At 36.9% G+C, this 25,919-nt stretch overlaps 2 protein-coding genes and 1 long non-coding RNA gene across 3 annotated transcripts in view; 1 reads left to right on the top strand and 2 right to left on the bottom strand.

Moving 5' to 3' along the window:
- LOC136253728 (adhesion G protein-coupled receptor L4-like) overlaps nucleotides 1–14,430 on the bottom strand; it is a 94,224-nt gene extending 79,794 nt beyond the window's left edge. The window contains exons 1-3 of the mRNA XM_066046384.1: nucleotides 14,319–14,430; nucleotides 13,932–14,111; nucleotides 13,548–13,724 (exon numbers count right to left, since the gene is read on the bottom strand). Coding sequence (XP_065902456.1) covers nucleotides 13,548–13,724; nucleotides 13,932–14,111; nucleotides 14,319–14,430 — 469 coding nt within the window. The remainder of the gene's footprint in view (nucleotides 1–13,547; nucleotides 13,725–13,931; nucleotides 14,112–14,318) is intronic.
- On the top strand, nucleotides 10,984–11,876 carry LOC136253008 (uncharacterized). Its single transcript, XR_010699893.1, has 4 exons — nucleotides 10,984–11,096; nucleotides 11,147–11,288; nucleotides 11,697–11,761; nucleotides 11,821–11,876. It is a non-coding gene; the product is annotated as an uncharacterized lncRNA (long non-coding RNA).
- A 1,617-nt stretch (nucleotides 14,431–16,047) lies between the features above and the next one.
- On the bottom strand, nucleotides 16,048–25,628 carry LOC136253725 (fibropellin-1-like; the record flags this gene model as incomplete). Its single annotated transcript, XM_066046383.1, has 6 exons — nucleotides 25,601–25,628; nucleotides 24,778–25,287; nucleotides 22,281–22,469; nucleotides 21,516–21,635; nucleotides 20,131–21,407; nucleotides 16,048–16,707 (listed from the first exon to the last, which is right to left on the bottom strand). Coding segments are annotated over exons 1-6 (2,784 nt in total), but the record flags the coding sequence as incomplete, so codon positions are not given.
- Between the last annotated feature and the right edge of the window lie 291 nt (nucleotides 25,629–25,919).

Genomic DNA, 25,919 nt, shown 5'->3' with positions numbered 1-25,919 from the left:
ACTTCTTCTAGCTGATCTCTCTACAGGACAATTTGTTTGTACCTGAACTCTCACATGATTGTTTCTTTGAAGCTGAACTCTCTACGAGGTGATTTCTTCTAGCTGATCTTTCTACAGGGTGATTTGTTTGTAGCAGAACTCTCTACAAGGAAACTTCTTCTAGCTGATCTCTCTACAGGGAGATTTGTTTGTAGCTGAACTCTCTATACATGATTTGTTTGCGGCTGAATTCTCTACATGATGGTTTCTTTGTAGCTGAACTCTCTACAAGGTAACTTCTTCTAGCTGATCTCTTTACAGGGTGAATTGTTTGTAGCAGAACGATCTACAAGGTAACTTCTTCTTACTTATCTCTCTACAGGGTGATTTGTTTGTAGCTGAACTTTTTACAAGGAAACCTCTTTTAACTGAGCTCTGTACAGGGTGAATTGTTTGTAGCTGAACTATCTACAAGGTAACTTCTTCTAGCTGATCTCTCTACAGGATGATTTGTTTGTAGCTGAACTGTCTACAAGGTAACTTCTTCTAGCTGATCTCTCTACAGGGTGATTTGTTTGTAGCTGAATTCTGTATAGGTGATTTGTTTGCAGCTGAGCTCTTTACAGAATGGTTTCTTTGTAGCTGAACTCTCTACAAGGTAACTTCTTCTAGCTGATGTATCTACAGGGTCACTAGTTTGTAGCTGAATTCTCTACATGGTGGTTTCTTTGTAACTGAACTATCTACAAGGTGACATCTTCTAGCTGATCTTTCAACAGGGTGATTTGTTTGTATCTGAACTCTCTACAAGAAATCTTCTTCTAACTGATGTTTTAACAGGGTGAATTGTTTGTAGCTGAACTCTCTACAGGGTGATTTGTTTGTAGCTGATCTCTATACAGGTTACTTATTTCTAACTGATCTCTTTAATTCTGTTCAGGGTGACTGCTCTATTAGGATGACTGCTCTATTAGAGTATCTCGATCTCGCACTTGCTACACCAAGTTGGATTTCGTGTTATAACTCCGTGGATTTAAGTCTGATTCTTCTACACCATTGAAGAGCCTTTCTAAGATGATAACTCCATCTGTACAGCGATTTTGAAAGCATTACCCCAAGCGGTTTACCTGGTAGGCGTGGCAAGCATAATAATAATAATAATAATAAAATAAAAATATTAAAAATTAGCTAATCTCGATTGCGTAATTGTTACACACTGTTGATTTTTTCGCTGTATCTTCCTGGTTTTTAGCTCGATTTCTTTCAAACCACAAAAGGTTTGAGGTTCAATAGTTAACCTATTCACCCACCGATTTTCAGCTTCTTCCCATACGCGGTTTACCCTGTAGGCGTGACAACATATTGGTGTTATTTTTCGTGCATAATCGCTCATAACTCTTTGTCTGTTTATGGTATTCCAGCCAAAGTTGGTACCGAGATGCGCCTTTATACCCCCCTTCTGTGTGCCAAATTTCAAGGCAATCGGATAACGCGTTCGAGTTTTATAGCAGTTTTTGTAAGTGTGCGACAAGAAAAAGAAAAATAAGAAGAAGAAGAAGAAAAAAACGAAGAAACTCAGCCAATTTTTGAAGTCGCATATCTCGGGAACGCGCGAAGCGATTTCGCTCAAATTTGGAATGTAGAGTGCTGCAGTTGGGGGGCATGTCCACAGCAAAAATCGTCTTGTTTCATCAAGGAAGCACAGAGCTACGGAGGTGCGAAAATTGCGTTTTCTTTCTTCCTGTCAATATACTCACGGGTGTTACGCGCCGGCTTCTTGGGCCGCACGACACACTACCGTGTGTCTTGATTTCCATTCTGTAACTTGCATCATGATGCCAATTAAATGCTTACTAAGAGCTGAAAATTGCAATGCCATAGCATAATGGTACAAAACGTTATGAGTGATGAAACTGTGAAAAAGTAGGCAAAAATCATGTGCCCACATGCCCTATTATCGCAGGCCCGGTCACATATATAATTTGTTTGTAATCATGCATGTTTTCTCATCAATTATTAGTGATGGTTCTCTCTCTCTGAGCCAATTTTTGAAGTCGCATATCTCGGGAACGCTTGAAGCGATTTCGCTCAAATTTGGAATGTGGAGTGCTGCAGTTGGAGGGCACGTCCACAGCAAAAATCGTCTTGTTTCATCAAGGAAGCACAGAGCTACGGAGGTGCGAAAATTGCGTTTTCTTTTTTCCTGTCAATATACTCACGGGTGTTACGCGCCGGCTTCTTGGGCCGCACGACACACTACCGTGTATCTTGATATACTTTTGTTCAGTGCCAAAGTAGGAATTGTACTACTGAGCTATGCTGCAATACCATCATCTATCTCTTGCTTTACTACTTTTTATCACTTGGATACTTACTTCATTTTTAAATGACTTTTAATACACTTGTTTGTTTAGTTTTGCTTTGCTATAGCATATACCGTATAGCTGGTTTTTGTCACGTGGAATTTATTTTTGCGTCAAGTACGAATTCGCGAAAATTTAATCTACTACAATTAAAATCTCGCCACTATTATCACAAAGCGTGTATCTATTTATAGTAATGATCACGTGACAAAAACGCGCGTACATTCAGTTTATCGGGTTGAATGTTTACTAACTGAGTGAAATGTCTATGTTAGAATACTTAAAATGTAAAAAAGGACAGTTATCCCATCCTAAAGGGCCTTTGCCGAAAGTAATGCCTTCTTCAGCGATAGAATCAGCCAATGCAGCAGTGGAAAATGTCATTTCCCAACGGTCACAAGGGTCAGGGTCAAGAAAAGGAATAAAACACACAGTTTATTCTTCCAGAGAACGCACCCAAATCGGTAAACTTGGATGTACTTATGGGCCAACAGTTGCAGCAAAATACTACAAAAGAAAAACTGGAATTAAAATCAATGAAAGTACAGTGTGCAGTTTTAAGAAAGCATGTGTAGATGAACGCCAAGGTAAAAGACAGAGAGAGGAAGATCTTACTGTTACCGAACTGCACCCTAAGAAGAGAGGTAGAAAGTTACTGCTTGGTAAGAAACTTGATACCGCTGTACAATATTACGTTTTAAAACTGAGGGAGTATGGATGTCCAGTTGATACCTACCTGGTAGTTGCTGCTGCTAAGGGAATAACACAAGCAATGGACCGGACTAGGCTAGCTGAAGCTGGTGGACCTGCAACACTGACCATTTCATGGGCCAAATCACTACTCAAGAGAATGAACTTCACCAAGAGGAGAGTGTCCACCAAGTAGTCACCCAGCTCATGACCTTGATGAGGAAAAGCATTCATTCCTTATGGAAATACTGGATACAGTTGCACTTAATGACATACCACCTGAACTCATTTTTAACTGGGATCACACTGGAATCAGGTTTCAACACCGTTGTGGACATTAGACAAGAAAGGTAAAAAGAGAATTGATGTAGCTGGGTATCAGGACAAACGGCAAATTACGGCTGTAATGTGCAGTAGTTTGGTGGGTGAACTACTTCCCTTTCAGCTAGTGTATGGTGGTAAAACTAGCAGGTGCCACCCCACTTACAAGTTTCCTGCAGACTGGCAGATTGTCCATACCGATAACCACTGGTCCAATGAATAGACAATAATCAAGTATATTAATGAGATCATCGTACCATTTGTCAACCGGAAACGTGAAGACTTGGGTCGGGATTATGATCACCCGGCTCTTGTAATTTTTGACCATGTTAAAGGCCAATTGACAGATAAAATCAGGAAATCTCTAGAAGATAACCACATCCACTCAGTCCTTGTACCAGCTGCGTACACTGGCAAGTTGCAATCGATGGACATTCGGTCAATAAGGTAGTAAAGTCTTTCTTAAGGTCCAAATTTTCTGAGTAGTACTCAGATGAATTGACCGAATTGTTCATTGAAGATGATGATGAACCAGTGGATTTGTTGACTGCCAGGATGAAGTGCGTGAGTGGCAGGTGGATTGTGCAGTTATATGAGCACTTGGAGGACAATCCACAAATAATAGTGCATGGTTTCCATCACGCAGGAATATATGATGCTCTAAGGCTGATAGATGAAGATGATGACCTTCCAGAATATCCCACAAGCGATGATGATTATGATGATGAATCAGACACTGACATTGATATACTAGTGAGAAATGAGAAACGTCAATTGTCAGTGTTGGATGTTTATAGTGATTCTCAATCAGAAGAGGAAGTTGTTCCACATACTGCTCAGACTGCTAGATGTATCCAAAGTGATGATCCAATTATTTTAAGTCTAGATTAGGACACCGTAGGATGTTACTGATATCATATATACTGACACTGTTGACATCATAAAGCTAAATACCGTAATTACGGTGATCGTTTGTGTTGTTAAATATTATTAGTTTAGTGATCATGTCTACAATAATTCATGCTGTAAAAATTATGCCTATCTCCAGCCCTTTAGCACAACTCCAGAGAAATGGTTCTGGAGACCTACTTGAGATATTATTGCTTCACATTTTAACAACATGACTACCAGCCAGTATCTACCTAGTGATAACCAAAAGCATTACACATACACTAATTTTTGCAAGCAGTATAGCATGCATCATAGTATGTCTAGCTATAATACGGTAAAACAATAGCTAATTCTCACAGTTTAATAAATACCAGCACATTGAGCACAATTATATGAAAGTTATCATAGTTTTCCTAAGTGCTATAGTCCTACTACTAATGTCCACCAGTTATGAGCTGCTCCTTCAATCTCATTGATTTCTTGAGCTGCAGAAGTAACTTTTCTTTGCCGCGGAAAATTAGAGTACAAGGAATTTCCAAACCTCCTTGAACAAAGTCAGAGGAATATCTTCTGTTGCCCACTACCACACACGTTATATCACCACCTTGCTCTATAAACATACTACATAATCTCGATATTTTTCTTGGCAGGTGTCCCACAGTTTCGCCTGAATCCTTTGTCACCGCCACTGCATATCGATCTACAACGTTGTGTAATTCCCTCTCAGTAAATAATCTTTCTCCAAACACTGCAGTCCATATTTCATTGTAAACGTGGAAGCCACGAATACAAGAGCTTTTGCAGAATACCAAGGTCATTTTCTCAGTCCCCTTTCGTGCGTATCTCACGTGATTGTAAGTAAATAGTTGCGAGATTTTATTTTCGTGGCAACAAGATGTTCGCGAAAATTAGTTATGCAATTTTTGTACTAGCAACATTTAAAGCTTGCGACAAAACCCAGCTATATGGTAGTTATGCACATGTAACTATTCTACTAGGGCGACTGCTGTATTAGAGTATCTCAAGTCAGACTTTCACCTACCAGGGTGTGTGTCACTATTTCATATTTTCACTGTGCTACAATTAAGAATATAACTACATCAATAATAATGATGGGGTGTGTCATCATGATCGAATAAATAGATTGCTAAGAGGTGTGGTCTTGTAGCTCGATCTTTATTAATCAACCAAGATTGTGTGGTATTGAAGTTACTGAGTGTAAACACTTAAATAAGTATGTAGTATAAAGCATCTAAATATGCTGCTGAAGGAAAGTATTGATAGGGAAAATTAACACCTCATTATGGTTTCATTGCATGAAGAAAGATGAAGACCAGCCTGATAGAAGATAAAAGGAAAGACAAAGCGCACCCAAAAAGCACATGCCAATGGCGGGTTTGTATTGTGGTATAAAATGGCACCCATACGCAGTTTCGTTTTGTCTCCAGCCTAGCAAGTGTGGTCAGGTAGGTTGTTTTGAGTATTGGTGATTTCTTATAATTCTATATTCAGCTACCTGTAAGTGTTTTTGTGTTTTAATGCTGTATTTGATGTTAGGTGGACTAATATTATTTCATAAAGGTGATTTTCACTGAGTAAAAGATGATCTTTTAAACACAAAATATTAGGCAGTGCATGACAATTTTGAGGGATCCCTACTTAAACAGTACTACCATACTGTTTGATGATATCCAAACAAAAACAGCCAAGCTATAAAACAATGTGGTGTTATGTGAAAAAGTTGTGAAATAAAAGGTGGTGGCCAAAGAAATGTTTGCAATGATGTTGATGCTAATCAACTTTAATAAAGGCTGTGTGTATTGTAAAATTTACTGGCTGTAAAGGGACAGTGCACCGGTATCAAAGCCCGGAATTATACACACTTTTACGGCAAGTATACCAGGAATAGGATCCACGCTTGTGCATTACTAGTTAGCCACGTAAGATATAGTCTAATACGTTTTCCAGCTGCACAGCACTGTAGTAGATGATAAACAGGCGTCTCATGAAAATCTCTGTGTAGCGCTTCAGCAGTGATGGTGGTAGCGGTCTGATCATTCACCTGGTTGTGAAAATAGGTTGGCATTACCTAGCTATTCCACATCATGCAATTAGCTAGGTAATGTTGCATCATAAACTTAAATGGCTTCACCATGTAAACAATACTGACACACTGTCCCTTTAACATCATTGCAACCAATTTTGTCCACTGCTTTTGATTTCTCAACTTTCCTCATCCAGGCTTTTTAAGAACACACCATTTTTTCTCAGGTTAACTGTTTTGTGGGGTTATGATATGTACACTAGTGAATTTAAAAATTGTTAATTTAGAAATGGAAGTAGGGATCAAGCGATAAAAACTACTGAAACAAGTGATTTGAATGATGGCAACTATTACAACATAGCTTTGTGGGGAAATCCTTACATTGGTATCTCACCACGTCACCATATATGTTCAATGCCAAAGTAGGGATTTCCCCACAAAGCTATGTTGTAATAGTTGCCATCATTCAAATCACTTGTTTCAGTAGTTTTTATCGCTTGATCCCTACTTCCATTTCTAAATTAACAATTTTTAAATTCACTAGTTTGTTAACTTTTTTTGGTATAGGTATATAGCTATTATTGATCTTTGGCACTGACTGCTCTATTAGAGTATCTCGATCTTGCTGCTTGCTTTATGCAAGCTGCTCAATTACTAAATTGAAAGGCATGCAGGGTTTCTATCTCCTGTTTTCTACAATTAGTTACAGCTGGACCATTAATAATGGGCGTGGTCCACTGATCGTTAAGTACGAGCGCGCGCTCTGATTGATAAGGGCGTGGCAGTGTGTTCTTACTTCACTAGGCTGTTTGATCGCTTTGCAAGTGTTGCTATTCAGGCATCTACTTGCCCTTACAGTACGGAATCCGTTATTAGTTTTGTGGCGTCCGAATACGGCTGCTCTAAGGAAAGTGTCGATACGAATTATTAACGCCTCCGTGACTGGAAAAGAAGAAGACGATCCGTAATTGAAGATAAAAGGAAAGGCAAAGCGCAGAAGGCAGACACTCGTCGGAACCCGAAAAGGCACATCCCAGCAGCGAGTTAAATATTGTGGCAAAGAATGGTGATCCTTCGCCTCTTCGTTTGGCCTGTAGCCTTGCGAATGTGGTCAGGCAGGCAGGCTGGCAGGCAGACGAAAATTTCTGTTTTAGCGATTTTTTAGAAATAAAATTCCAGCAATTTAAATTTCTAGTCGTTTCCTGATATATAACGCTAGAAATAAAGTTAGAAACTTGAAGACTCTTTAGTAAAAGGTTTATTTACTGTGTGAGATAATTCTAGGATGATTTTTGAGGGGTCGAAATTTGAGGCGCGCGCCAAATCCACCCGGATCCCTACTTAAACAGTACTATCGTACTGTTTGATAACCAAAAAGTAGCAAAATTAAAAGCGAGAATGATGCATATTTAAATTACGATCAAATAAGATAAAACAAGGCTTCCACACACATCCAGTTTTACGATGTTGAAGAACTATAACCCAATGTAGGAGTATGCTGCCACCCCAAAAACACCTTCGCTGTAAAAAAGGTGCGCCCAAGAAATTACAAGTACCTGGAACCAAATGTAAAAAAACAAAAACAAAAAACAGCTCAGAAAAGTAACTGGTAACTTAAAGAGCTGATATCTGAAGTGGCCAAGAATACAACTAACTACAATAAAAGTTTAATCCATGCAAGAACACCTCAGCTATAAAACATGTGTGTACATGAAAGTAACTGGCAACTGAAATGGCTGATATCTGAAGCAGCCAAGAATGAATGGTCATATACAACTAATTCAAAAATTTAACACTGAACCTTTATAATTCAGCTGTGTTCTATATTCACTCTTGCTGCATCCTAAAGTAATTTCTTTTAACTCTAATTGGCTGGTAATTTGGCCACCTTTTTTTAATAGTCAGTTTAACAGAACAAAAAAAGGCGGCCAAATTACCAGCCAATTAGAGTTAAAAGAAATTACTTTATGATGCAGCAAGAGTGAATATAGAACACAGCTGAATTATAAAGGCTCAGTGTTAAATTTTTGAATTAGTTGTATATGACCATTCATTCTTGGCTGCTTCAGATATCAGCCATTTCAGTTGCCAGTTACTTTCATGTACACACCTGTTTTATAACCAAGGTGTTCTTGCATGGATTAAACGTTAGTAATTGTAGTTAGTTATATTCTTGGCCACTTCAGATATCAGCTCTTTAAGTTACCAGTTACTTTTCATTTCAGCTGAGCTATTTTTTTGTTGTTTTTTTTACATTGGGTTCCAGGTACTTGTAGTTTCTTGGGCGCGCCTTTTTTACAGCGAAGGTGTTTTTGGGGTGGATATCACTCATTTTTGTCAGTGATTGACTCTACAATTGGTTTAAAAGGAATTTTTTTGGAAATGAGCAATTAACATTAATGCAGAATATTATCTTGGAGAGTCAGTAAAATCCATACATTATAACGAGTGTTTCATAACACCATAAATTCGGAAGTATGAATTTACAGTGTAGTATGACTGTTCTATTAGAGTAAATCTATCTTTACTGCGTGTGACAAATATATCTCATATCTGTGCATGTTAAATGCTTCAGACACCTAATTAAACTTGCAAGTGCCTAATTAGTTCACAGTTGCTACACAGCTATAAATACATATATTGTAATTGTTATCATCATAATCATTTATCATGTTATAACCATTTCTTAATATTTTGGTCACAACTTCAGGATTAGAGCAGCAGAGAAAGGAATAGAGGACTCAAACATCAAGACTTGTATATGGGAGATGGAACAGTATTGCGATGGACAATGCTGGTACCAACCCCTCAAGGGTGTTGCAGTACAGTATAGATGCAAGACCAGAGCCTCGATTACCACCTTTTGACTGTGGTCACAACTTCAGGATTGGAGCAGCAGAGAAAGGAATGGAAGACTCAGTCATCAAGACTCGGGGAGATGGAATAGTATTGCCATGGACAATGCCAGCACTAACCCTTCAAGGATGTCACAGTGCAGCATTGATGCAACCACTCCAACCAGTGCATAAGACCAGAGCCTCGATCATCACCTTTTGACTGAATTTTTTATACTTGATGAAGCAATTAAAACAAAAAAGTTGTAGTATTTATACTTTCCTGAGGGAGTAATGGCCCCAAAGTCCCAGACTCCCTTGCCTGTTTGGCAGAATAATAGGATTGAGCCTTACTACCACTTTCACCTTTATTCTTGGCCCGGATGTACATATCAGCAACATAATAATAGTAGCTGACTAGCTGTAGATAATGCTAGTTAATGCCCCTAGGCAGAGCTATAGGGGTGGGAATTTTTCCCTACTATCACAGTAGTTCTTTTCGCAGTTCTTTGCCTATCCATCATCAACTGCTGTCAAAACATTAGTCTCATCCCCCAGTCCCTTCCTCAAGCATGCTTATCACACAAAAATAACTAAGTTTAGCAGTGCACAAACAATTATTGACAGCTTATACTATATTAAAGTACACTTACTGCGTTGTTGAACCATGTATACCACCAGAATCCACCGGATTGACAACTAGCATGTGATCTATTTAGGGGAAATCTCATGGAAAATCCCTAATTACCTTAAGCGGGCACACGTGATATGTGGTGTAACTGGATGGTGAGGTGTACTTTAATCGGCTCGATTTTAATGAGAAACTCGAGCCCCTCATGAGAAACTACATCGTTTGAGCAACGCTTGAAGAAGTAAGAGTCAAGAATACTGAGGTACTCTATGGTATATTCCGGTCTTGAAGGCTAACGAAACGAGGAGTGAAGTTTGTGCAACGTGTCACATTGCCACACACTAATTCACCATGTTTGTGCGATAGGATTTTTGGACCTGTCCACCAGATGTTGAAAGGAAACTCATTCCACCACATGTTGAAAGGAAATTCATTCCAACTTGTGAAGTTATTGATGTACTCATTCAGTGTTGGGGTCCACGGGGACATCGATGATTATTTACCAGTCAGCTGTAAGTAATGTCACAACAGAAGGAAAGGAACCATTTCCATACCCCTATGGCATACTGATTTTCCAGGTCAGTTTACACTCAACCACAGAAATGTAGAACTTTGGTTGCAGGTGGAAAATAAACACCTTTTTACTCAGTTACAAGAGATTCACCCAGCTGGGATAAAATGTTGAAGTGAATGTCATTAGTACCAACTTGTTCATCAGGTATTGGACAATTCCAAGTGTCCAGATTATGCAATTGTCCTCATGTTCAAGTTTACACATTTAGGCAAGTTCCACAACCTCCTATAATCGATTACTATATCAGTGTGGAATAATGCTTATATAATATTTTTCATATTCCAGGCTTTAGGTGTATTGCATTTAATACCTGCTTGTTGGTTTTGGCAGGCCATCTGGTCATACTGGTTTATCCACTAGCAGTTGAATGTGATCGTGGTACATATGTAAGTTGAGACCATGCAGGAACAAAGATACATGTGTCATGAATTTCAGGTCAGTTGACATTCAGAGGAATTGTATTATTGTAATTGTTCTTTTTGTATTTATCAATTATCAGTGACCAGGTTGTGATAGCGTTCTTTTGTTTGACTAATGTCCTAATGTTCTGGTTTACATGCTTACCCAACAGTTATGTCATTCACTTAACCTTCATATGGGATATATATATATATATATATATATATTAGTTCATTTTGATTATCCATCCTATTATTGGTACAGACTAGCATATTGATTTTTTGCACATTCTCTTTTTAATTCAGTATCTGCTGGATTGTTTCATCAGATATCAAAACAGGTGTCTTTGGTGTTGTGACCGATGTTCCAGGTCAGGTGACGTACAGAAGAATTGTATTATTACAATTATTGTTTTTGTAGTTATCAATTATCATTGCATACTAGTGACATGAAGGGTGTGAATTTGCAGGTCAGTCTACTCAGATGTATCGGACATAGCGTTGATGGGTCCAAACAAATATCCAGTATAGACTGTAGTGGCATCAAGGGTGTTAATTTCCAGGTCAGTTTACATGTTGTGATTTAGTGATTTTTTCTAGTACCCAGATGTTAAGTGTATTGTATTTAATGCCCACCTGTTATGTTTTTAAATTATGGTATATCAGTGTGGACAGTGCAACAGTAAGCCTTCTGTGTTGTAGTAACTATTTGTTTCATAATTATGCTGTTGTCCCGGAATGGCACAATTTTTGGGCAACCAGTGTGAAGTCCAGTGGTACAAACATTGTATTATGACCAAGTTGTGATAGTGTACTTTTGTTTGACTAATGTTCTGGTTTAACATGCTTACCCAACAGTTATGCTATTCATGCACTTAGCCTGAGATATAATTTTGTTCATTTTAATTATCCATGCTATTATTGATACAGCCCGGCATATTGATTTTTTGTACATTCTCTTATTAATTCAGTGCCTGCTGGATTGTGTCATCAGATATCGAAACAAGTGTTTTTGGTGTTGCGACCAATGTTCCAGGTCAGTTGCATGAGTGTTTAATTTAAGGTTAACTTCAGTGCCTTCTTATTCTTTTACAGGTTTCAGTATCGTCATGCTGACATACAAGAGATCATCACTATTGTTGAACTATTTTTAGTAATGTCTTGATGTGATGTTGATTAACGTTGTTACACATTGTTGTATGTTTACCATATGGAAAGCAATTTTCATGGCCATCATGAAATTTGAATATTGTGTGAGTTGTGTGGAACAACCTCAATTCATACACGGTCACTGGCAAACCACGAGCCACAACACCACCAACCATATTCGAGCAATCCATTACAAAATTTTGTTGCACCATTTGTGTGTGCATAATACTTAATGAAAGCCACAACACAAGCTCCATGGTACACACTACATAGAGGTGGTAACCCTAAAGGCTTGTTACATTTTGTATTCACTGTACCGGCCTTTGTGGTTAATCTATTAAAAATTACATGTAAATAGAGAATTGAAGAGTATGCTTAAAGCTCCTTCGCTAGTGATTTTGTTCTTCACACCATAAGATATCTGGCGATCTATAAACGCTCGCATGGGGTGTGGCACTAAATAGAATTTAAAAGATTCTGCTTAAAACGCCACCCCTAGGGAACTTACGGTTCAGCACGCTGTCACAACGTATTTATCAGGCATTAGAGTTTGTGTCCACGTCATGTCTTTAAAAGTTATTGTAGGGATTAGAGGATTGATTGAAGAAAATACGCGTATAGGCAAACCAGAATTGGATTAGGCCTGAGCCTATTATGCTTTTGAAATTGCCTATTATGCTTTTGAGCATTGTTCCAAAATTTCCCCTATTATGCTCCAATTATGCCCAGTTGTGTACCATTATGCTCCAAATATGGTCATATAAAATTGTGTCTTGACTGCTCTATTAGAGTACCCAATGCATCTGTGAACGTTCTATTAGGATCATTCATTAGGCAGGGACTGTTCTATTAGAGTATATCGATCTTCAACTAATCTTTTCTTCACAACGTAGCTGTAAATCTGATTTTTACCATGTTTGCACACTATCCTATTCTGCATCATACAAAATAGGCAGAGTTTCAGCTTCTCACATAACCAATGTACAAATTTTTTGCCTAATATGTTGGCATTATGCTGATGCTTTTGGCTTCCTATTATGCTCCAAATTATGCTGGCATAATCGGCGCAGGCCTAAATTGGATAATGTCAGTGTTAGATCGACTGTACAAACACGGCTATGTTGACTGGTATAACATGACAGTAGTTGTAACATAAGGTAGAGAAATAAAGTGAAATACGCCTTTTTTTATTTTGCGATGGCTACTTTTTTATTTTAGCGAGGTCGCAAGAAAACTACTCCTAAAGATTTTTTTATCACGTAACGCAATACAAATCTATTGAGAGATGTTGCATAATCTAGGAATAATATTGCAAAACTGGCCCTACACGTAAATAACTCACAGTAGTGGCCGCGCGTCTTTTAATTGGGTGTGCACTTTGCAGTTTCTTGGCGACACGACTCACTACCGTGAGTCTTGATCAGTTTCAAATTTTGACTAGTTATTTTACTATGCTATGGCAGAATTATGTCAAAATTTTAGAATTATGGATTACTGAGTAGTCAAGTTACAGTTGCTAAAAGTCAGACAATTGGATGTGTGTGGAAGTCTTGTTTTGTTAAATTCAGTCACAATTTATCTTGCTATGAATAATTTTGTCAATACTAAAATGCAAATATACAAAAGTACTACTAATTGCATAAATGAGAAAAAAACAAAACCATTCAACTCACTATTGCTGCATTTCATTCCAGTAAAACCATCCACACAATCGCAGGTAAAAGAGTTAACTCCATCTGTACAAGTTCCATTATTCATACAAGGATTATGATCACAATCATCCATGTTAGTTGTACAATTCTCTCCAGTAAAACCATCCACACAATTGCATGTGAAAGAGTTAATTCCATCTGTACAAGTTCCATTATTCATACAAGGATTAGGATCACAATCATCTTTGTTAGTTGAACAATTCTCTCCAGTAAAACCATCCACACAATTACATGTAAAAGAGTTAACTCCATCTGTACAAGTTCCATTATTCATACAAGGATTAGGATCACAATCATCTATGTTAGTTGAACAATTCTCTCCAGTAAAACCATCCACACAATTACATGTAAAAGAGTTAATTCCATCTGTACAAATTCCATTATTCATACAAGGATTAGGATCACAATCGTCGATGTTAGTAGTACAATTATCTCCAGTAAATCCATCCAAACACTTACAAGTGAAAGAATTAACTCCATCTGTACAAGTTCCATTATTCATACAAGGATTAGGATCACAATCATCTATGTTAGTTGTACAATTCTCTCCAGTAAAACCATTCACACACTTACAAGTGAAAGAGTTAACTCCATCTGTACAAGTTCCATTATTCATACAAGGATTAGGATCACAATCATCTTTGTTAGTTGAACAATTCTCTCCAGTAAAACCATCCACACAATTACATGTGAAAGAGTTAACTCCATCTGTACAAGTTCCATTATTCATACAAGGATTAGGATCACAATCATCTATGTTAGTTGTACAATTCTCTCCAGTAAAACCATTCAAACAATTGCAGGTGAAAGAGTTAACTCCATCTGTACAAGTTCCATTATTCATACAAGGATTAGGAGCACAATCATCTATGTTAGTTGTACAATTCTCTCCAGTAAAACCATCCACACAATTGCAGGTGAAAGAGTTAACTCCATCTGTACAAGTTCCATTATTCATACAAGGATTAGGTTCACAATCATCTATGTTAGTTGTACAATTCTCTCCAGTAAAACCATCCACACAATTGCAGGTGAAAGAGTTAACTCCTTCTGTACAAGTGCCATTATTTATGCAAGGATTAGGATCACAATTATCTATGTTAGTTGTACAATTCTCTCCAGTAAAACCATCCACACAATTACAGGTGAAAGAGTTAACTCCTTCTGTACAAGTGCCATTATTCATACAAGGATTAGGAGCACAATCATCTATGTTAGTTGTACAATTCTCTCCAGTAAAACCATCCACACAATTGCAGGTGAAAGAATTAACTCCATCTGTACAAGTTCCATTATTCATACAAGGATTAGGATCACAATCATCTATGTTAGTTGTACAATTCTCTCCAGTAAAACCATCCACACAATTGCAGGTGAAAGAATTAACTCCATCTGTACAAGTTCCATTATTCATACAAGGATTAGGTGCACAATCATCTATGTTAGTTGTACAATTCTCTCCAGTAAATCCATTCAAACAATTGCAGGTGAAAGAGTTAACTCCATCTGTACAAGTTCCATTATTCATACAAGGATTAGGCTCACAATCATCTATGTTAGTTGTACAATTCTCTATAGTAAAACCATCCACACAATTACATGTGAAAGAGTTAACTCCATCTGTACAAGTTCCATTATTCATACAAGGATTAGGTTCACAATCATCTATGTTAGTTGTACAATTCTCTCCAGTAAAACCATCCACACAATTGCAGGTGAAAGAGTTAACTCCTTCTGTACAAGTGCCATTATTTATGCAAGGATTAGGATCACAATTATCTATGTTAGTTGTACAATTCTCTCCAGTAAAACCATCCACACAATTACAGGTGAAAGAGTTAACTCCTTCTGTACAAGTGCCATTATTCATACAAGGATTAGGAGCACAATCATCTATGTTAGTTGTACAATTCTCTCCAGTAAAACCATCCACACAATTGCAGGTGAAAGAATTAACTCCATCTGTACAAGTTCCATTATTCATACAAGGATTAGGATCACAATCATCTATGTTAGTTGTACAATTCTCTCCAGTAAAACCATCCACACAATTGCAGGTGAAAGAATTAACTCCATCTGTACAAGTTCCATTATTCATACAAGGATTAGGTGCACAATCATCTATGTTAGTTGTACAATTCTCTCCAGTAAATCCATTCAAACAATTGCAGGTGAAAGAGTTAACTCCATCTGTACAAGTTCCATTATTCATACAAGGATTAGGCTCACAATCATCTATGTTAGTTGTACAATTCTCTATAGTAAAACCATCCACACAATTACATGTGAAAGAGTTAACTCCATCTGTACAAGTTCCATTATTCATACAAGGATTAGGATCACAATCATCTATGTTAGTTGTACAATTCTCTCCAGTAAAACCATCCACACAATTACAGGTGAAAGAGTTAACTCTATCTGTACAAGTTCCATTATTCATACAAGGATTAGGATCACAATCATCTATGTTAGTTGTACAATTCTCTCCAGTAAAACCATCCACACAATTACAGGTGAAAGAGTTAACTCCTTCTGTACAAGTGCCATTATTCATACAAGGATTAGGAGCACAATCATCTATGTTAGTTGTACAATTCTCTCCAGTAAAACCATCCACACAATTGCAGGTGAAAGAATTAACTCCATCTGTACAAGTTCCATTATTTATGCAAGGATTAGGATCACAATCATCTATGTTAGTTGTACAATTCTCTCCAGTAAAACCATCCACACAATTGCAGGTGAAAGAGTTAACTCCATCTGTACAAGTTCCATTATTCATACAAGGATTAGGTGCACAATCATCTATGTTAGTTGTACAATTCTCTCCAGTAAATCCATTCAAACAATTGCAGGTGAAACAGTTAACTCCATCTGTACAAGTGCCATTATTCATACAAGGATTAGGAGCACAATCATCTATGTTAGTTGTACAATTCTCTCCAGTAAAACCATCCACACAATTACAGGTGAAAGAGTTAACTCCATCTGTACAAGTTCCATTATTCATACAAGGATTAGGTTCACAATCATCTATGTTAGTTGTACAATTCTCTCCAGTAAAACCATCCACACAATTACATGTGAAAGAGTTAACTCCATCTGTACAAGTTCCATTATTCATACAAGGATTAGGCTCACAATCATCTATGTTAGTTGTACAATTCTCTCCAGTAAATCCATTCAAACAATTGCAGGTGAAAGAGTTAACTCCATCTGTACAAGTTCCATTATTCATACAAGGATTAGGCTCACAATCATCTATGTTAGTTGTACAATTCTCTCTAGTAAAACCATCCACACAATTACATGTGAAAGAGTTAACTCCATCTGTACAAGTTCCATTATTCATACAAGGATTAGGATCACAATCATCTATGTTAGTTGTACAATTCTCTCCAGTAAAACCATCCACACAATTGCACATGAAAGAATTAACTCCATCTGTACAAGTTCCATTATTCATACAAGGATTAGGTTCACAATCATCTATGTTAGTTGTACAATTCTCTCCAGTAAAACCATCCACACAATTGCACATGAAAGAATTAACTCCATCTGTACAAGTTCCATTATTCATACAAGGATTAGGCTCACAATCATCTATGTTAGTTGTACAATTCTCTCCAGTAAATCCATTCAAACAATTGCAGGTGAAAGAGTTAACTCCATCTGTACAAGTTCCATTATTCATACAAGGATTAGGAGCACAATCATCTATGTTAGTTGTACAATTCTCTCCAGTAAAACCATCCACACAATTGCACATGAAAGAATTAACTCCATCTGTACAAGTTCCATTATTCATACAAGGATTAGGAGCACAATTATCTATGTTAGTTGTACAATTCTCTCCAGTAAAACCATCCACACAATTACAGGTGAAAGAGTTAACTCCTTCTGTACAAGTGCCATTATTCATACAAGGATTAGGAGTACAATCATCTATGTTAGTTGTACAATTCTCTCCAGTAAAACCATCCACACAATTGCAGGTGAAAGAATTAACTCCATCTGTACAAGTTCCATTATTTATACAAGGATTAGGATCACAATCATCTATGTTAGTTGTACAATTCTCTCCAGTAAAACCATCCACACAATTGCAGGTGAAAGAATTAACTCCATCTGTACAAGTTCCATTATTCATACAAGGATTAGGTGCACAATCATCTATGTTAGTTGTACAATTCTCTCCAGTAAAACCATTCAAACAATTGCAGGTGAAAGAGTTAACTCCTTCTGTACAAGTGCCATTATTTATGCAAGGATTAGGATCACAATCATCTATGTTAGTTGTACAATTCTCTCCAGTAAAACCATCCACACAATTGCAGGTGAAAGAGTTAACTCCATCTGTACAAGTTCCATTATTCATACAAGGATTAGGCCCACAATCATCTATGTTAGTTGTACAATTCTCTCCAGTAAATCCATTCAAACAATTGCAGGTGAAACAGTTAACTCCATCTGTACAAGTTCCATTATTCATACAAGGATTAGGAGCACAATCATCTATGTTAGTTGTACAATTCTCTCCAGTAAAACCATCCACACAATTACAGGTGAAAGAGTTAACTCCATCTGTACAAGTTCCATTATTCATACAAGGATTAGGCTCACAATTATCTATGTTAGTTGTACAATTCTCTCCAGTAAAACCATCCACACAATTACATGTGAAAGAGTTAACTCCATCTGTACAAGTTCCATTATTCATACAAGGATTAGGCTCACAATCATCTATGTTAGTTGTACAATTCTCTCCAGTAAATCCATTCAAACAATTGCAGGTGAAAGAGTTAACTCCATCTGTACAAGTTCCATTATTCATACAAGGATTAGGCTCACAATCATCTATGTTAGTTGTACAATTCTCTATAGTAAAACCATCCACACAATTACATGTGAAAGAGTTAACTCCATCTGTACAAGTTCCATTATTCATACAAGGATTAGGATCACAATCATCTATGTTAGTTGTACAATTCTCTCCAGTAAAACCATCCACACAATTACAGGTGAAAGAGTTAACTCTATCTGTACAAGTTCCATTATTCATACAAGGATTAGGATCACAATCATCTATGTTAGTTGTACAATTCTCTCCAGTAAAACCATCCACACAATTACAGGTGAAAGAGTTAACTCCTTCTGTACAAGTGCCATTATTCATACAAGGATTAGGAGCACAATCATCTATGTTAGTTGTACAATTCTCTCCAGTAAAACCATCCACACAATTGCAGGTGAAAGAATTAACTCCATCTGTACAAGTTCCATTATTCATACAAGGATTAGGATCACAATCATCTATGTTAGTTGTACAATTCTCTCCAGTAAAACCACCCACACAATTGCAGGTGAAAGAATTAACTCCATCTGTACAAGTTCCATTATTCATACAAGGATTAGGTGCACAATCATCTATGTTAGTTGTACAATTCTCTCCAGTAAAACCATTCAAACAATTGCAGGTGAAAGAGTTAACTCCTTCTGTACAAGTGCCATTATTTATGCAAGGATTAGGATCACAATTATCTATGTTAGTTGTACAATTCTCTCCAGTTAAACCATCCACACAATTGCAGGTGAAAGAGTTAACTCCATCTGTACAAGTTCCATTATTCATACAAGGATTAGGTTCACAATCATCTATGTTAGTTGTACAATTCTCTCCAGTAAAACCATCCACACAATTACATTTGAAAGAGTTAACTCCATCTGTACAAGTACCATTATTCATACAAGGATTAGGCTCACAATCATCTATGTTAGTTGTACAATTCTCTCCAGTAAATCCATTCAAACAATTGCAGGTGAAAGAGTTAACTCCATCTGTACAAGTTCCATTATTCATACAAGGATTAGGAGCACAATCATCTATGTTAGTTGTACAATTCTCTCCAGTAAAACCATCCACACAATTGCACATGAAAGAATTAACTCCATCTGTACAAGTTCCATTATTCATACAAGGATTAGGAGCACAATCATCTATGTTAGTTGTACAATTCTCTCCAGTAAAACCATCCACACAATTGCAGGTGAAAGAATTAACTCCATCTGTACAAGTTCCATTATTCATACAAGGATTAGGAGCACAATCATCTATGTTAGTTGTACAATTCTCTCCAGTAAAACCATCCACACAATTGCAGGTGAAAGAATTAACTCCATCTGTACAAGTTCCATTATTCATACAAGGATTAGGAGCACAATCATCTATGTTAGTTGTACAATTCTCTCTAGTAAAATCATCCACACAATTACATGTGAAAGAGTTAACTCCATCTGTACAAGTTCCATTATTCATACAAGGATTAGGATCACAATCATCTATGTTAGTTGTACAATTCTCTCCAGTAAAACCATCCACACAATTACAGGTGAAAGAGTTAACTCTATCTGTACAAGTTCCATTATTCATACAAGGATTAGGATCACAATCATCTATGTTAGTTGTACAATTCTCTCCAGTAAAACCATCCACACAATTACAGGTGAAAGAGTTAACTCCTTCTGTACAAGTGCCATTATTCATACAAGGATTAGGAGCACAATCATCTATGTTAGTTGTACAATTCTCTCCAGTAAAACCATCCACACAATTGCAGGTGAAAGAATTAACTCCATCTGTACAAGTTCCATTATTCATACAAGGATTAGGATCACAATCATCTATGTTAGTTGTACAATTCTCTCCAGTAAAACCATCCACACAATTGCAGGTGAAAGAATTAACTCCATCTGTACAAGTTCCATTATTCATACAAGGATTAGGTGCACAATCATCTATGTTAGTTGTACAATTCTCTCCAGTAAAACCATCCACACAATTACAGGTGAAAGAGTTAACTCCATCTGTACAAGTTCCATTATTCATACAAGGATTAGGCTCACAATCATCTATGTTAGTTGTACAATTCTCTCCAGTAAAACCATCCACACAATTACATGTGAAAGAGTTAACTCCATCTGTACAAGTTCCATTATTCATACAAGGATTAGGCTCACAATCATCTATGTTAGTTGTACAATTCTCTCCAGTAAATCCATTCAAACAATTGCAGGTGAAAGAGTTAACTCCATCTGTACAAGTTCCATTATTCATACAAGGATTAGGAGCACAATCATCTATGTTAGTTGTACAATTCTCTCCAGTAAAACCATCCACACAATTGCAGGTGAAAGAATTAACTCCATCTGTACAAGTTCCATTATTCATACAAGGATTAGGTGCACAATCATCTATGTTAGTTGTACAATTCTCTCCAGTAATACCATCCACACAATTGCAGGTGAAAGAATTAACTCCATCTGTACAAGTTCCATTATTCATACAAGGATTAGGTGCACAATCATCTATGTTAGTTGTACAATTCTCTCCAGTAAAACCATTCAAACAATTGCAGGTGAAAGAGTTAACTCCATCTGTACAAGTTCCATTATTCATACAAGGATTAGGTGCACAATCATCTATGTTAGTTGTACAATTCTCTCCAGTAAAACCATCCACACAATTGCACATGAAAGAATTAACTCCATCTGTACAAGTTCCATTATTCATACAAGGATTAGGAACACAATCATCTATGTTAGTTGTACAATTCTCTCTAGTAAAACCACCCACACAATTACATGTGAAAGAGTTAACTCCATCTGTACAAGTTCCATTATTCATACAAGGATTAGGCTCACAATCATATATGTTAGTTGTACAATTCTCTCCAGTAAATCCATTCAAACAATTGCAGGTGAAAGAGTTAACTCCATCTGTACAAGTTCCATTATTCATACAAGGATTAGGAGCACAATCATCTATGTTAGTTGTACAATTCTCTCCAGTAAAACCATCCACACAATTGCACATGAAAGAATTAACTCCATCTGTACAGGTTCCATTATTCATACAAGGATTAGGCTCACAATCATCTATGTTAGTTGTATAATTCTCTCCAGTAAATCCATTCAAACAATTGCAGGTGAAAGAGTTAACTCCATCTGTACAAGTTCCATTATTCATACAAGGATTAGGAGCACAATCATCTATGTTAGTTGTACAATTCTCTCCAGTAAAACCATCCACACAATTGCACATGAAAGAATTAACTCCATCTGTACAAGTTCCATTATTCATACAAGGATTAGGAGCACAATCATCTATGTTAGTTGTACAATTCTCTCCAGTAAAACCATCCACACAATTGCAGGTGAAAGAATTAACTCCATCTGTACAAGTTCCATTATTCATACAAGGATTAGGAGCACAATCATCTATGTTAGTTGTACAATTCTCTCCAGTAAAACCATCCACACAATTACAGGTGAAAGAGTTAACTCCTTCTGTACAAGTGCCATTATTCATACAAGGATTAGGAGCACAATCATCTATGTTAGTTGTACAATTCTCTCCAGTAAAACCATCCACACAATTGCAGTTGAAAGAATTAACTCCATCTGTACAAGTACCATTATTCATACAAGGATTAGGCTCACAATCATCTATGTTAGTTGTACAATTCTCTCTAGTAAAACCATCCACACAATTACATGTGAAAGAGTTAACTCCATCTGTACAAGTTCCATTATTCATACAAGGATTAGGATCACAATCATCTATGTTAGTTGTACAATTCTCTCCAGTAAAACCATCCACACAATTACAGGTGAAAGAGTTAACTCTATCTGTACAAGTTCCATTATTCATACAAGGATGAAGATTACAATATATTATGGTAGTTTCACAACGTATACCAGAAAAACCTTCCACACATATACAATGATTATGATCGTCTACTTCGGTACAAGTTCCACCATTCATACAGGAGTTGGAATCCTCACAATCAACTATGTTAGTGCTGCTACTTTCCTTAGAATTTTCTGTGCACACAGTAAGGTAAAGTATTTACAAACATATTAAAATTTTAATAATAAGGAGGTAAAGAGTAGGGACTGCCTTCAAAATATGATTGTATTGCTAGAATAGGTCAAAGCATAATGCGGTTACACACTACTTTTTTGAGCTTACTGTAACACTAATGATTCACTATAGTATAGGTTTACTCAATGACCTAATGTAACAATCCTTTTTGTTCTGTGGATTTTTTCAGGAATCTTTTTTCCTTGTTTGAAAGGATGTTTAATATGCCTAATTTATCCAAATCCATTTTTTTGGATTATCTGGTAAGACCATACATTGCTACTATAGCAAGTACACAAAAGAACTTGGAATTTTCAACTAGAGTGGGGACCATAGCACATCAATAAGAAGTACTGAAACAAGCTGAAGTAGTGCACGATATTAAATCACAGTAAAACTATAAGAAGTGGTATATCCCTACTGTGCATTTCCATTATGGTATCTTGAGCACAATAGGGATTTATTTTAATTTTTTTTTATTATTATTAACACTTTACAGTGACCAGCACAGAAGGTCTGACAGCAACTTGTGCTACAGCCTTAGGATTACTTAACCTAGTTACAAGGGCTCAGACTTAAACAATGACTCATGTAGCATATGACACTTGTTATTGTTTTACTGTGATTTAATATCGTGCACTACTCCAGCTTGTTTCAGTACTTTTTATTGATTTACTATGGTCCCTACTTTAGTTGAAAATTCCAAATATTGTTGTGTTCTTGTACCCTAATAATACACTATAGGAAAAATACTCTAATAGAACAGTCAATTCACAGTTCGAATAACAGAAAGTTCAGATATTTGATGGCCAGATAATGGAGGGACCATTAAATTGGGATAAAAGGTGTCAAAGTACTTTGCACTTAACAAAAAGCCACAGAATGTAATTGATGTAATTAATTGGCTAGTTTGAAATGCCATGGGTATTAAAAAGGTTGCATTAGAAACATCAAGACACATGGTGGTGAGTCGTGCAGCCAAGAGAGCTGGAATGCCACATGTACAGCAACCTTGATGTACGTGCATGTTTATGGCATTTTTCTCCCCTTTGTATACTGTAACTAGTATCATATGTTATAGTTATATCCCGGTACAGGGTGATATCATTGTTATTACACGAATCCGAGGCGGAGCCGAGGACGAGTGTAATAACAATGATATCATCCGAGTATACGGGATATAACTGTTTTATATCCCAGTGCGCGGGAGTGCGCAGAAGTTTACGGATAGTAAATTAAGTTCCGGTTTGAGTTCCTGTCACTGTGCTCAAGATTTCGTCCGAATTGTGTGGAGATTCTACTTCGTAGCTACAAGAGAGACCTTACATACTGCCTACTAAACTGTAGCGAAGGGCGGTGTTATGAAGCAGCGGTTCCAGGTACGATTCGCTTTCGTCAGAAATTGGTATGGTGTGGCGTGGTGGGCAAGAGAAAAATAAAGACCAACAAGTGGCTACCATAGTCCACGATAGAACGATGAAGCTAGAGGAAGTTAGTTCTTCACCATAGTGACCGTTGGGATTGATTGCTGGAGCGAAAATCGTCACGTACTATATTCTTGACATTTGTTAAACTATCGTATTGGTAACTTGTAGTGTTATTGTGTAAAGGATTAACAGTTTTCTTGTAAGATTTAGGTAGTTTTAAGTGCTGTATTGGTGTGTTTTGTATCAATATTTCCTTGTTTGGCTCTTTGTTCCATCGGTAAACAATGCCATTCGCGGTTATTATGATGTCACGAAAGAGACTGAGTGGCTCCGCAACAGGGTGATAAGTTAGTTATCACTGGGTGATAACTAATATATCGCACAGTAGCAGCGCCGTTCTGTCTAGCTGTATGGTAGTTATAACCCAGCGCGGCGCTTTGATACTCCCACGCACTGGGGTTTAAGTAAATATTGTATCTATTGTACTTGCAAAGGCTCATCTCCTCGATGTTAATATCTCCAACTTTTACAATTAATTTTACTGAGCTACAACTACATAAGTTGTGTACTGGATGAAATCAATATTTGCTGTAATTGATGGTACTGACTATAGAGGTGTGTTTTGTTCACTGCAAAATTGTTTGATATCAGTCCACAATGCCTTACTGTGGTCACAAAAATTAAAAGATTGACAATGTGGTTATTATACAAAACCTTGTCAGACTTATCATTGTATACAAGCTTGTAATAAAATACCAACAATTATATTTTAACAGTGGAACAAAATAAAATAATTTACTATACGTAATTATTATTACTACATTCTACCATAAGATCTCACCAAATATCACTTTAATTAAAGGCTGCAAATGATAACTCTTTGTATTATCTGTGATAGCAAATGTTTCGGGTATATTGCTGCCATCAAATGTTGTGGTGTAAGAAATATACTCATCTCTATGAATATTCCAAACAGTATAATAGTTATTCCCATGCTGTTGCAGAGTGTATCCAATAATATCACCTGACTGAAACTCAACTCTGTCATCACCAGTAAGAAACACATTAGCCAAGTAATAATCTCCATTGTTAATACTAGGTATATTACCAGAAACAAGCTGATATAGACTTATCCGATCATAGGTTGTTGTACTTGTAGGACGCCATAGTTGAATAGTAGGATAAAGATTACCGTTACCAAATCGATTCAGACTAATGGTATAACCAGTTATTGTTCCATTACATAAAAATGTAGTGTTTGGAAGTATCACTTGTAAACGATCAAAATTTCCTAGTTGGCTATCATTTCCTGGTCGGTTAACATTGACTGTATCAACACAACTTTGTCCACCTGTTCATGAATAATCATAACACATGTACATCAAGACACACGGTAGTATGTCATGTGGCCCAAGAAGCCGGCGCGCAACACCCGTGAGTATATTGACAGGAAGAACGAAAACGCACGTTTCGCACCTCCGTAGCTCTGTGCTGCCTTAATGAAACAAGACGATTTTTGCTGTGGACACGCCCTCCAACTTCAGCACTCCATATTCCAAATTTGAGTGAAATCGCTTCAAGTGTTTCAGAGATATGCGACTTCACAAATTGGCTTAGTTTCTTCGTTTTTTCTTCTTATTTTTCTTCCTCTTGTCTTAACTTACAAACACTGCTATAAAACGCAAACGCCATATCCGATTGCCTTGAAATTTGGCACACAGAAGGGAGGTATAAAGGTGCATCTCGGTACCAACATTGGCTGAAATATGATAAACAGGCAATAAGTTATCAGCGATTATTCACGAAAAATAACACCAATATGTTGTCACGCCTACAGGGTAAACCGCGTATGGGAAGAAGCTGAAAATCGGTGGGTGAATAGGTTAACTATTGAACCTCAAACCTTTTGTGGTTTGAAAGAAATCGAGCTAAAAACCAGGAAGATACAATGAAAAAACTAACAGTGTGTAACAATTAGGCAAT

This window comes from Dysidea avara, chromosome 4 (assembly GCF_963678975.1).
Source record: "Dysidea avara chromosome 4, odDysAvar1.4, whole genome shotgun sequence".
Lineage (NCBI taxonomy): Eukaryota > Metazoa > Porifera > Demospongiae > Dictyoceratida > Dysideidae > Dysidea > Dysidea avara.
This window is presented reverse-complemented; position numbering and strand designations above follow the sequence as displayed.